The sequence below is a fragment of the Mesoplodon densirostris genome, chromosome 17 (assembly GCF_025265405.1).
Source record: "Mesoplodon densirostris isolate mMesDen1 chromosome 17, mMesDen1 primary haplotype, whole genome shotgun sequence".
Lineage (NCBI taxonomy): Eukaryota > Metazoa > Chordata > Mammalia > Artiodactyla > Ziphiidae > Mesoplodon > Mesoplodon densirostris.
Genome location: NC_082677.1, coordinates 4107537 through 4121591, shown reverse-complemented (window position 1 = coordinate 4121591; position 14055 = coordinate 4107537). Strand labels below are relative to the sequence as shown.

The following is a 14055-nucleotide window of genomic DNA, read 5'->3' as shown; positions in this document are numbered from 1 at the left end:
ACTATGGAAAACAGTATGGAGGTTCCTCAAAAAATTAAAAATACAACTACTGTATGTTCCAGAAATCTCACTTCTGGGTATCTATTTAAAGGAAATGAAATCAGTATCTCAAAGAGATATTTGCATCCTCGTGTTTATTGCAGCATTGTTCACAATAGCCAAGGTATGGAAAGAACCTAAGTGTCCATCAATGAATGAATGGATAAAGAAGATGAGTGTGTGTATATATACGTAAAAATATACATACACACACATCTTCTTTGTATACACACACACACATTGTTCCCATACTGTTCAAGGGCCCCAACTTCTTCATAATCCAGTCCAACGATCCACCTGTAGCTCATTCAAACTACCACAGGGAAAATCTCAGTAAATTGACACTACTGCGAAGCACAGCCTAGCACGACCTACTTGACCAACAACGGCTTCCTCACGGCTGACATCTTTCGAACGCACTTTTTTAGCCTGGATTCCATGCTACCCCAGTGCAGAAGCCAAGACAAAGCATTGTGCGCAGTTGATTTACGTGTGAATGTGATCTCAGGAAGCAGTAGTGTGAGGTGAGGGAGGGAACAAGAAAGGAAAACCAATTCAAGAAGGCATTATTCGGTTGGCTGCCACCGTGGGTGACTGGTGCTCAATTCTGTCAAGACCTTCTAAAGTGCCTTACAAAATGCCTCTCCAAACTGTTCTGCTTTGGGAAATCAAAGGAGGAAGCATCTACATACTGATGCTTTTTCTTTTTTTAAATTTTTTAACTCTATTTTATTTTTCAATTTAATTTTATAAATTTATTTATTTTTGGCTGTGTTGGGTCTTCGTTGCTGCACGCGGCCTTTCTCTAGCTGTGGCGAGCGGGGGGCTACTCTTCGTTGCGTTGCGCGGGCTTCTCATTGCGGTGGCTTCTCTTGTTGGGGAGCACAGGCTCTAGGCACGTGGGCTTCAGTAGTTGTGGCACATGGGCTCAGTAGTTGTGCCTCACAGGCTCTAGAGTGCAGGCTCAGTAGTTATGGCGCACGGCCTTAGTTGCTCCGCGGCATGTGGGATCTTCCTGGACGAGGGCTCGAACCTGTGTCCCCTGCATTGGCAGGCGGATTCTTAACCACTGCACCACCAGGGAAGTCTGCCGTTGCTTCTTTTAATCCACTGGGCAAGGGTAACCCCCTGGGCATCAGTTGCCCCTCGTATCCTGAGTTCAGAGTGGGTCCTACGAGCATTCTTCACGGATGAGGCATCAGAGAAGCTCCACTGTCGTGGGCCCCGGCAAAGCACCTGCCCGAACATGGCTGCAGCCCATGTGGACACAGTCACCGTAACAGCAGCTGGAGGATGAAGGGGCCCGGAGGACTCTGACATGCACAGGACTCCTGCGTAACTTGGCACAGTGAAAGTCTCTGACGACATCAGAGAAAAATTTTAGCTGTCTGTTTTTGCCTATGTAAAGCATATTTTCTGCCAGTGCAGAAATTCAACTGGAAAAGCAATTACCGCATATTAATCAAGCTGATTTTAGGGCCTACTGAACAAGCATCAGATTTTAAAATCCCTTATATTGTTGAGTATGCTTTCAACAGACATTATCAGTAACTAGTAAAATACAAATTCTTTTTGTACTTTGTAATTTAAATGGGAAAGCACACCAAGAAATGACTTCATTTGAAAATAAAACAGCCCTCGCTGGCAGCCCACAAGCTTATTTATTTCATCTCTGGCTACTGCTGCCCAGGACGTGTTCTGTGCTCTGGACAGATGCACACTTCACCCTGTATGACATGGCTTATTCCTTCCTCTGAGTCCTGGAAGCTGAGGTAAAGCAAATCTGACTTGGTCACATAGCTGAGTAAGTTTGAGCAGGGAACGGTCTCTCAGAACTTCATTATTCTCATTTGCAGAATGGGGGGAAATAATACTTAACTCACCAAGCTTTCATGAGGAGTAATTCTACGTGTAAAATGCTTCACGCAGTGCCTATCACATGGTAGGCATTCGCTGTTACTTTAGGGTCCAGCTGAGCTAATAAAGCTAATTATGCAACTTTGAAGTGTGATGCATAGTTTGCTTTACACAATGCCTTTTGGCACTTCTGTGACAGTGAAAACAACACTGTTACTATTACAATAGTTACTATTACAATTCTTATTATTGACAGGGGCTTGGAAAAGGTGAATGACTTGACCAAGGCTGACATTAAGTAAGTGGCAGGGCCAAGACCCAGGTCTTCTGACCCCGAGCCCCGTGTTCTTCGGATGCTCCACACCAATCCTCCCCACCCCAGAACCCTTCCCACGGTGCCGCTTCCTCTCAAGACAGGAGAGTCATGGTTCCCAGCCTTTTGTTTAGTGCTTGATCCCGTAATGGCGTCCACTGTATTTTGTTTCCTGTGTGTATCCTGACTCCTCGATTAAATGTAAATGTAGTTCCTTGAGGGTTTGAGGATAGCGATTGAGGTTTGTTTCAGTTCTGTTGGGCTACAAGTCCTAACGGACTATCAAACACATACCAAATGCTCAGTAAATATCTAGTGAATTCAACTCTCTTGCTCGCTCAAAGAACATTCAGGTTATGAGCAAATTCGTAAGTGAGATGAAGATTGTATTAATTGTTTAGTAACACTTTAGAAAAGCAGGAGCCCCAAACCCTTGCAGAATTAAAAAACAAAATCTTAATGAAGACTACTGAATTCAGGGGGACCTTTGAATATTCCAGCCTTGGGATTATCAATGCACTAGCTTTCCGTTTCGCTCATTTAAACACTCTTAAGCTGGTTCATGAGAGGCTAGGAAACGTTTGGTCATGAAATGACTCCAAGTTTAACTTACCTGCTAGAACTAGGTCATACTATAAGTCTTAAGAAAAAAGTCATATTTCCATTTGGAGAAAACACTAATAATAGCTAACATTTATGTGCGCTTAAAAGCTAGGCATGTGCTAAAAAGCTTTACAAATACTAGATTTTAAATCAAGTTTAAAGCGCAATTTACATACAAATCACCAATTTAAAGTGTACAGTTTGATGAGTTTTGAAAAACGTATATATGTGCACGTGTAACCACCATTACAATCAAGATTCTACCAAACTTTCATTTTTATTGCTGAATAATTTATTTCACTGCATGGATATCTCACAATTTATCTATTCATCTGTTAATAGACATCCATTTGCAGGCTATAATATAAAGGTATTTTGAACATGCACGTACAGACTATTGTGTGGACATGCATTCATTTCCACTGGGTAAATACCCTGGAGTGTGATTGCAGGGTCATATGGTAAGTATACATTTAACTTTATAAGGAACCATCAAATTGTTTCCCAAAATGGCTGTTTTTTATATTCCCACCAGTAATGTATGAGCATTCCAGTTGCCAACACTAGATTTTGTTGGCTTTTTTTTTTTCTTCTATTTGTTTTTTATTAAGGCTGAATTTAAAACCACTAAGACTCACCTACACCGTTCTGAGGATTTCTGCATTCACTTGCGCAGCTGAAGTCAAGATAACAGAATGGCTGCATCACTCAGAGAAATTCCCACACGTCCTTTTGCAGCCAATCCCTATCTCACTCTTGCCCCCCGGCAGCCACTGTTCTGTTTTCCGACCTCATGGTTTTGCCTTTTCCAGAATGTCATATAGGTGGAACCATGTGTATCAAATCAACACACTGTACACTTTAAACTTACATAGTGTTGTATGTCAATAATATTTCCATTTTAAAAACAAAAACAAAAACCTGCCTTTGTGGAGTTTACCTCCTGGGGCGGGGCGAGGAAAAACAAGAAGCAAGTGTATGTTAGTGATGGTCAGTGCCGTGTAGGAAAATAAAGCCGGGCCAAGGGGGCAGGATGCTGGCTGGTGTGGGGAGACGGGGGCAGGCTGCAGTCTTATACACAGTGCAAGGGGGAGCCTCTAATAAGGTAAGATCTGAGCGGACCTGAAAGAGGTGAGGGAGGAAGCCGAGAAGCTGGGGAGAGAAAGACGCGGATGGAATAGGAAGTGCAGAAGTCTCGAGACCACAAGCGCGTGGCAGGTTCCAGGAACAGGGAGGACAGCGCTGGAGCTGGAGCAAGCAGGTGACGGGGTGGGAAAGACACGGCAGGACACGCAGGGCCTTGCTGGGCACAGCAAGGGGTCTGGCTGCCACGGATGGGGGTAAGAGGAGGAACAGCAGGAGGACCGCCCAGGCTGCTGTGATGCAGAAGACAGGTGCAGGGAAGGGGGAGGAGACGGCAGCTGGGAGCCGCTGAAGGAAAAGGCGGGTGTGGGGTGGAGGGCGTTGTGGGCGTGCGCGTGTATGGAGCCAAGGTCTCCCCGTGGCTCGGACAACTGGGAAGGCGGGTAAGTCTGTAGGACAGCAGGCTGGACGGTCGAGGAAGGAGTCAAGTTTGGATACGTTCAGTCTAGAGAGAATCTGAGTCATGGGTCAGATGTGCCAGGCAGGTCTGGGCTGGGAATCTGGAACTCGGCAGCCAGGGAGCAAGTGTGAAGAGGAGAGGACTGGGATGGAAGAGGGAAGGGACACAAAGCAGTCAGGTGTGGACGAGAGGTGCTTCGTGGAGCAGCAGAGCCAGGGAGCAGGCTAGAGAACCACGGCAGGCGTGGGGGTCTGTCGTCTGCACAGACGCAGTTAAATACATGAGTCTGCAGCTCAGGGAGGAAAAGAGGCTGGACTTGTGAATTTGATGGTCACCAGCAAGACTGGGCAGGGCTGCTCAGCAAATGGGGGTTGATAAAGGAATAAAGAAATCTGAGGACCGTGCCCGAGAAATTTCCAACACTTCAAGTGGAATTTGTTACTGTGGGTTTTGCTTTTTGAAATTCATGCAGGAGAAGATGGCTGTCAACAGAGCAGCCCTCTCTCCAAGCCACTTAACTGCTACCGTTTGCTCAAGCTTTAGACCAGCCTGGGAGCGTTCCTCGTGCGTGTACCTCGACTACTGCATCAGAACCAACTGGGGACCTTGTTGAAATCGAGGATTCCATGTTCCACCCCAACCCTACCGAAACAACCTCGGGGGCCAAACCCCGAGAAGACAGAAAACTCCAGATGATTCTCATACACACTAAGCTTAAAAGCACTTCATTAAAGGCAGGGAGAAAAAAGCGGAAGACAATCAGAGCGGAAGGGAAATCCAGGTAAGACTGAGGGCGGTGACGCAGCGGGGGAACTCTGTAGCCAGATCTGGGCATCATGCGCGTGAACTGGGGCGGGAGGACTCAACACGGAAACACGGGTTCAGCTCCTAAAGATCACCGTTACCGTTAGGGTCAGGCCATGCGCTATCAGAATTCCTCAGTTCTTAACATGTTTTAGAATAGTTTTATATGAATGAGTTGAATTTTTAAGAAAAGGAGTATGGTAGTTTCTTAATCTTCTGTATTTTGTGTCAAAGGAGGGAGTAAAAATAATTATTTGGGATAAAAGAGTCAAAGTGGGCTCAGCACATCACAGAATTCGGCATTATTCTAGAAATGGAAGGCTCATTATGATTTCTTTCCATTAGAAAGGTGTCTATTTCACATCTTGTATTATAGCACTAAGTGGAACAGAGAAAAGAATCCGTATCTAAACCATAAGTCATTACTTCATTATGGAGGCAGAAGATATAGATATTATTAATGAAAACAACTGAAGAGATTTATTTGGAGGCCACCTGCTAAGGCACATTTTAAAAGAAAACACCTTTGTGTATATAAAAATACAATTGACTCCACATTTTGATTTATGAAAAATAAATTTATTACATAACACCTGTTTTTAACAATGTTCAATTTCTTTAAATTCAGAATACTTGTGTCATTCATGTAAAATAGTTTGATACAGTACATTGTATGTTATAGGTTTTCTTTTTCCTCAAAAATTCTAAGGCTCTCCTACTCCTTCTCCTTTGCTGAAGTAAGGGCACCCTAAACAACGTGCGAACAAGTTTTAAAAAAGAAAATGAACTGAACAAAATTTTAGTAGCACTACACCAACCAGCTTTAAAATCAGGACAAAATATCTGAATTGGATGCCGCACCTTTTTAAGGAAGTTATCATTCATGCTTTTTTCATCTTTAAAGCATGCTCACAAATCAGCAACACCAACAGGAAAAATAAAACACTGTCTATGACAATCATTTTAGTTTGTTTGCTGAACCAAACAGGTTTATATCAATGACAACATATTTATTTACTATCAATAGCAGCTTTAATACCAGTCAAGTCATAGATTAAAAGTAAAAACAAACTCATAAGTTGGAAATCAATCTTTGGGAGTTTTGAAACCTTCCTGGAAAAACTATGTGGCTTCTTGTACTTTCAAAAAATTCCAAGCAATATTCTTGGTCAAAAAACACTGATTAATGTAGAAAATGAATCAACCCACTGTTAAGACACTAAAATGAACGGTGTACCGAAATAATCTCATTTTGAGTCTTGGTTACTTTGTTAACATATACTGTATGTTTCAAGTACCAGTTAAACTTTTGTGTGTGTGTGTACTATTGGTCAGATAATGTTGTTACACTGGAAGAATTCACCACATACAACGACAAATGCTCGCCCCTAGCACATTTCACAGCTTCAACTGCTACAGACTGTCACTGAAAAAAATGCATTGGTCAGTCTGAACCATGTCAAGTAAACTATGGAAGTAGCAAACCCACAACACAAACGGTGCTAGCACTTTCTTCTCAAGTCTAACTCCAAAAAGGTACAACTTGGAAGCCACTACCCCAATCTGTGAAAAGTGGTGGAACTCGGCTACCGGACATTTGACTACGTGGCTGCACAGTACATTCTCATGGCCCATTCCAGGTTCCCGCCGAGAGCCGCAGGCAGCCCTGCAGCACAGCGACAGTGCATGGACAGTATCCGACGCAGCTCAGTACCGGTGTGTCTGATGAGAGTACTGTGGAGGCTGCTGGGAGGTAGTTGAGTATCCCATGCTGCTCTGTGGCTGTGATGTGCTTGGTCCAGGGTTGGGATAGGCAGCATGTGGATTGGAACGCTGGAAAAGGAGAGGGAGGGCAGATGTGACTCAGGTGTTCTACGCGCTGGCGGTATCCTGAGCCAGTAAGGCTTATGTGTGTTTGAAATGTCTTCTATTTTACGGCAGTAAGAATTTTAAAAGTCTTGTGCTATGTAGTGGCTTTAGAATTAAAATGACAAAACCCCCAAATCTTTTAATATCAGCTTTTCTTTATGAAGGTCAGAAGTATTGCTGGTAAAATAACACTAAGCTGAGTCTTACTACTGTGCTGTGCAGTTCATTTTTTTTTTTCTATAACAGGAACTCCCTTTTATGCTGTTTTATATCTACCTGATAAATAATAACTAACTTGCCTGGGATGGTTACTCTGGAACTTAATGATGTGTACATTAAGAAATTCAAAGCTAACCTACATGCTTGTTTCTTCAGTAGAAAACTCTCAACACACACGCGTGACTAAAGAACAAAAATGAATATGACAAAAAAGGGTACCGCAGAATCATTTCTTCAGCATTAGATATTTTTATGCCCTTTACATTAATGAATCTTACTTTCTGCTACAAGTGACATACAAAAGTAAAGTTACAATTATTAAAATGTAGGAAGAGTGGTATTCTCAATTCTAAAAACAGCGCAAGGGGCCGCATTCAGAGTCCTCTAGTTTTGATCTCTTATATTCCTATTCCCACTCCTGCACCTCTCTCTCATACTGTTAGTTCCCCAAGACAAACACTACGAAAGATTAACCATCATTTAATACTTTCTTCTTTCAAAGCATGTTTAATAAATCACATAATTTGAAATTCTGCCAACCCTAGCAAAAATAACATTTTAAAAAGAGTGGACATGTGAAATTGTAGTCAGAAATGCTATTTTTGAAACCACCCACAAAAACCACCACAATAATAACTTCAACAAACAGAAGCACAGCAACATGCTCCACCCTGCTTCATTTTCATGCTCAGGACGCACCACCTGAGTGTGCAAACAACCCTTGTGCCGAGAGGTGCGTTCTTTCCCTCCAGGTGGGGAGGAAAAGGTACTGGAGCAAACGTCAACCCGCAAGACGCCTGTTTGTGAGCTCACTGGAGGACACTTACTACTCAGGCAGACAATGATTACCAGGGTTTGGTGGGCTGGACCTCCCGCTAACCATAGCAAAGAGTTCATATCTAGTTCTTGAGGTGTAGTCGCCGCAGGCTCTGGGAGCCGTACTAGTTTACTAAGACCTCTTTCTCTCTTTTAGTAGGGAAGTAACTCTAATTGGTCAAGTTTTCAGTATGCTTCCACACTGAAATCCAGATCAGTCGAGAACAGGATTAGAACCAGCAGGGAGGTGGTACACGATGTTCAAAATGGGTCTGTCGGAAAAGGACCTGACCCTGTCACTTGAGAGGATCAACAAGTGGCATCGGAGCCACCCCCAGCAGGTCTGAGTCTGCGTCCTGAGTCCACCTCCAGCTTGTGGGCTGAACGTGGGAAAGGGGTTTCACCTCTAGAGCCTCAGTTTTCTGAAATGACAATAATGCTGACCTCACAGAGTTGTAACGCTTGGAGGAAATGATGTCTGTTTCATGCTTAGTAGAAGAGCGGGTACATGGTAAGTACTCGGCAAGCTCTTCCCATGATTACAGTCACCACCAGCACCACCACCAGAACTCAGGAAGTGTGTCCTGTGCGCTGTGAACGCTACTAAGAATTCTAATGACGACGACGATAATAAGAATGAATAAGGTGAGTGGTGTCATGTATTAAATGCCCGTCAGTCGGGCCGGCCACTGTCCTTAGCTCACATCCGCTCACGTGATCCTGACCACAGCCTCACGCTGACCATTATCCACATCCATCCGACAAATGAGGAAACCGAGAACATCTGAACCAACATCTGAACCACCACTTGCCCAGAAGTCAGTGGCGGGGCTGGGATTTGGAAGCCTGAGTCCTTCATCACTGTGGTTTCAGAAAGGACAGAGACATCACTTCCCGAGTGCCCACTGTACGCTGGGTGCTGAAGTTCACCACAGCTGTTCCCACGGCAACGGCAGGTTAGGCTTCGCCCCTCTCATGTTACAGATGAGAAACTAAAGCCTTGTCCAAGGTCACAGAGTTAATGAATGGCATAATTTAAGTCTGATCATGTCAAGTCTGGCTAAGCCCCCTCTACTGTACCAAGTGCTTTCAATGCCAATAACTCTTCATGTCAACGTGTTTCCCAGGCATGTAAAGGTTGGTATTTTCTTAACGACGTCGCAGTTTCCAGTGGTCACAAGCCCACATGCAATACTGACAAGGCAGGTCAATGCGAAACAGAAGAGAGGTACCTGATAGTCTGAGGTCATGATCAGTCCACCTGAGGTAGTGGTAGGAGGGACGACTCTCACTTTCTTCAATGGGGGTCCCTGGGTGTGACTGCTGTCTTGATTCCCTGGGTGGCCGGTCCCATTCGTGTGGTTATTGCCCTGCTGCTGCTGCTGGTTCTTCTCAAGTGGTTAAACACAAAAATAAAGTTCAGCTCAGGAGGAGAACAAAACATGTCCAAGCCAGGAAATGGCAGAGTGGCACCGAATTAAACAAGAAGTGGCCAAGCGCACTTTAATACTTACTTTGTCTCCTTTGTCATCAGGTTCCTCTTCTGTTAAAAATTCTCGCTTGGGGTAAGGGATTTGACAACCGGCAAAAACGCTGATCATAAGAAAAAAGAAAAGTGATTTCGGGTATACTCATCAATATTTCAAATGCTGCATTTAAGTGGTTTTTGTTTTCATCTTTTAAGATGGACTCTGCCTGCTTATTTGTGATATAAGCACCTTTCATGCCGCTGTGACACAATGAATCTCTTCTTCTAAGCAGTGACGTCACAGCAGGCCAGGGGAGAGCTTTTCATTGTATAAAAATAATCAATAATCATCTGATAGGACTCAGCTTTCTTCTTTGATCCCAGGCTCCTTTTTTATCACCACGATCAAAAGATAGATTCCAGCTGGAATGTCATTATTTTACTCTCCAAACTGCATTTAAAATGAGAGTATGGAAACAAATATATCTGGGAATGGAGTTTGCAACTGGAACACAATACTGTAACTGCAAGCAGTGAGCCAGCTCAGGGAGTCTGAGGGAGCGACAGCTGTAAAACCCCTGACGACACTTCAGTCATCAGAGCTCATTTTTCACTTCTCGTAAGGATTTCCTTGGGTCCCCATGTAAGAGCTATGGCAACTTGGAGCTGACAACCAAAAGCAAAAGCACCAAAACAGTCGATCGTGCTAGTGAGTTCATAAATTGATCACTTACTCTGATGTAGGAAGTGGGTCTTCTAGGAAATAGGGGTCCTGCATAGCCTGCTCTGAGGTAATTCGCTTTATTGGGTCCATGGTAAGCAACTTCTGAAGCTGAAACCACAAATCATAAACACATCACTGCATTACTTCTCTTAGTTTTACACCCTTTGGCACAATTTTGGGAGGCATATGTTTTTTGATGAATAACACCAGAATTTGGAGGGTATTTATTCCCCCAAACTAACAAAAGAAAATCTCCCAATTGTTCCATTTAATGTAATAATTCACATTTTAGTCATTCTAAGACTTATTATCTCACTTGGTTCTCCTACAAGAAGTAACTAAACTTATGTCTTCTTACTCTAAACCAGTGACCTTTTCCCTAAATTGCTATATCCAATTTAAAACGGGACTAAAATTCTTGTATTTTCTGTTAAGGGGAAAACTTATTTTTATTTTTTTTTGCGGTACATGGGCCTCTCACTGCTGTGGCCTCCCCCGTTGCGGAGCACAGGCTCCAGATGCGCAGGCTCAGCGGCCATGGCTCACGGGCCCAGCCGCTCCGCGGCACGTGGGATCCTCCCAGACCGGGGCATGAACCCGCGTCCCCTGCATCGGCAGGCGGACCCCCAACCACCGCGCCACCAGGGAAGCCCCGGGAAAACTTATTATAACACAAATAATACACCAGCCGCATGTGGCTATTTAGATTTAAATCTAAATGAATTATAACCAAATTAAACCAAATTAAAAATTAATTAATAACCAATTAAGCAATCAGTTTCTCAGTCATGCCAGCAAGCACATGTGGCTGGAGCTGCCCTACCAGACAGCGTGGCCGTCCGAGTCCTCCTGACAGCGCTGCGCTGGTCTGAATAAATGTGGTGGCTGGCACAGAGCTCGTGAAATGCAGAGGTGTGGCTATGAATTTATTAGTTGAGAGATTCTGAACAAGTTACTTAACCACTTTGTAACCCCATTTCTCAAATGGAGATTAAAAACAGTACCTTTTATCGTAAGTTTATTTTCAGAATTAAATGAGTTAATATGTGTAAAGCAATTATAACAGTGCCGGGCACAAAGAAAGCACTATATAAGTGTTAGCCATTATTATTATTATTATTACATAAAGCAATGTCACACTAATGTGAAAACTCAGTATCTTTCGGCTGAAATATAATTTACTGAAGGCTCTATGAACTAGAGTATTTGATGCTAATATGTGATTTAAGAGATGATCTAAACAGCAGTCTCTTAGCTTATGATCTCTGATTTGATGCAGTGTGTTCCAGGCTTTAGAGTACACCAGAGTCATCCCTGGAGCACCTCCTAACAACTCCCAGGTGTCTCTGGTGCCGCTAACCTATGACCATAAAAACCAAGCAACTAGCAGACATGTGGAGACAGTGGGAGATGACACAATCAGAGAACAAACGGACAGAAAATATTTTTAAATGCAGATGAAATGCTGGGATGCTGAGACTTTAATTTTAATGAGCTGATATTTCAGTGGAAGCACAATTTATTTTGAGATTGAAAGGAAAAGCATGCATTTGCTACTTAAAATACTCAACAGTTTTAATGGAATTGTATTAGAGCTTTCAGATGGAACCACCCAAGATAGGTCACCCTAGTAAAAACAAGCAAGTAAGCTGTAAAGGAAGCCTGTCTCTCTACAGTTTTGGTGGTGGTAGCGACAGTCTCCTCAGACTAGACTGAGTAGCAGTGAACTGGGGGGACGTAAGATAATTCCCCTAAATTGTGACTTTTGTTCTACCACTATTATCATTATTTTGTTAGAATAAATAAGGCCATAACTTTCAAGGGTCTAACTTACCTTCCAATTTGGGTACTATTTTAAGTAGTATGAGAAGCATTATAAGAAGCCATGATTTGGATAATAATACACTGTATGGTAATATGGTCAGTTAAGCACTGCTTTTTTTTTTTTTTTTGCGGTATGCGGGCCTCTCACTGTTGTGGCCTCCCCCGTTGCGGAGCACAGGCTCCGGACGCGCAGGCTCAGCGGCCATGGCTCACGGGCCCAGCCGCTCCGTGGCATATGGGATCCTCCCAGACCGGGGCACGAACCCGTATCCCCTGCATCGGCAGGTGGACTCTCAACCACTTGCGCCACCAGGGAGGCCCAGCACTGCTTTTTAAATTGCTGATTACATATGAAATGTATGATACACAACATGATAAAAAATTACTGAAGAAGATGCAGAAGCAGAAGAGGAGAAGGAGAAGAAAAAGCAGAAATACAAGAAATATTTGCCAAGGGGCCTGGTACTGTAATAAAGGAAAGCTTAATCCTTTCAAAGTAAAAAAATTCCCATTTAATGAACTCATTTAAAAATACTGGGAATAAAGGATTAAAAGAATTTAAAGCCAAGCAAAATATAACCCGCTTCCCCAAATTCCCCCTTTATACTACTTTTTTTGAAAACCATAAAACTGAAAAACATTTTTAATTGTTATGATGTAAAAATGGAAAGTTTATTGTAAACAAGTTTAAACTGACAATAGTTGAATATAATGTCACAAATTACCTTGACAGTGCAGATTCATTTAGATTTTAGGTCAAATCATTTTTCCATTATATACTATCTATATACTACATTTCTCATGTTCTTCCAGAAAAAGCACATAAAGGTCCCTGAAGGACCTTTAACAGCCAAGTCTCTAAGAGGTAAACTTATAAAGAGGTAAAATCTGTAAAACTTATTTCTGAACAGTGGGATTGTTTTCATCTTGATTCTTCTTTGAAATTTTAAAATAACTGATGAAAACCAATAAATGGAATTTTTAAAATGACTTGACAGACTTGGTACACTGACTCTCTTTAGAAAATCTAGGGCCTCCCTGGTGGCGCAAGTGGTTGAGAGTCCGCCTGCCGATGCAGGGGATGCGGGTTCGTGCCCCGGTCTGGGAGGATCCCATATGCCGCGGAGCGGCTGGGCCCGTGAGCCATGGCCGCTGAGCCTGCGCGTCCGGAGCCTGCGCGTCCGGAGCCTGTGCTCCGCGGCGGGGGAGGCCACAGCAGTGGGAGGCCCGCATACCGCAAAAAAAAAAAAAAAAAGAAAATCTAATGTAATCAAATATTAAGTCTGTGAATTAATGTTTAGAAAAATTAGTATTAATTTTTCTAATTAATTAGAAAATCTAATTAATTTTTCTAATTAATGGGTTTAGAAAAACAAGTATTTGATATCTTTACTATATGTACCAACAAGATCTCTGCATTAGTTTTACTATTAAAGAACTCTAAGAGTACTGAGTAACCACAGAAATTGACTCAAAAAGGCCTCAGGTTGGGCTTAACAGGGGGAAAAATGCATTAGTACTGTTTAGTACTTTTCTCTAATGCTTACCAAGTGGAATGCTTTACTATCTGGTTTAACTTTATGTTTTTCCATATACTTGATAAGGCTGCAGTTGGTATACCTGAAAGAGAAATACTATGAAATAGCTATATTAGATATGAGGTTAATTTTACATTGGCTGAAGTTTTTCCAAACAGAATTATTTTAATGATAACCAACACAGAACATATATTGAAAATGGTATTCAATCAATTTTATATTTCATTCAGTATTCACACTAGTCACTTCTGAATGGATACTATGGATTAAATGCAAGATAATTTCATGAATAATATACACACTGTTTGGCTTTGTTCACATGAATGCTATCTCAACAGTTCTCTTAAATAACATATGGGTCGAGTTTAACTCAGCCTTACTAGTAAGTTTAAAATAAATACAAATTTTAAAAAATTTCTCACAGGTCTATAAACTCCC

General features: G+C 42.5%; 1 protein-coding gene across 3 annotated transcripts in view; it reads right to left on the bottom strand.

Moving 5' to 3' along the window:
- Nucleotides 1–5716: 5716 nt before the first annotated feature.
- CDK8 (cyclin dependent kinase 8) overlaps nt 5717–14055 on the bottom strand; it is a 102219-nt gene continuing 93880 nt past the window's right edge. For 2 of the 3 annotated variants that reach the window (XM_060079740.1, XM_060079738.1), the window contains exons 9-13: nt 13627–13699; nt 10266–10363; nt 9578–9656; nt 9296–9454; nt 5717–6992 (exon numbers count right to left, since the gene is read on the bottom strand). In XM_060079740.1, the coding sequence (XP_059935723.1) occupies nt 6867–6992; nt 9296–9454; nt 9578–9656; nt 10266–10363; nt 13627–13699 (535 nt within the window). In that variant the 3' untranslated portion in view covers nt 5717–6866. The remainder of the gene's footprint in view (nt 6993–9295; nt 9455–9577; nt 9657–10265; nt 10364–13626; nt 13700–14055) is intronic. The other variant, XM_060079739.1, reaches the window with a different exon arrangement.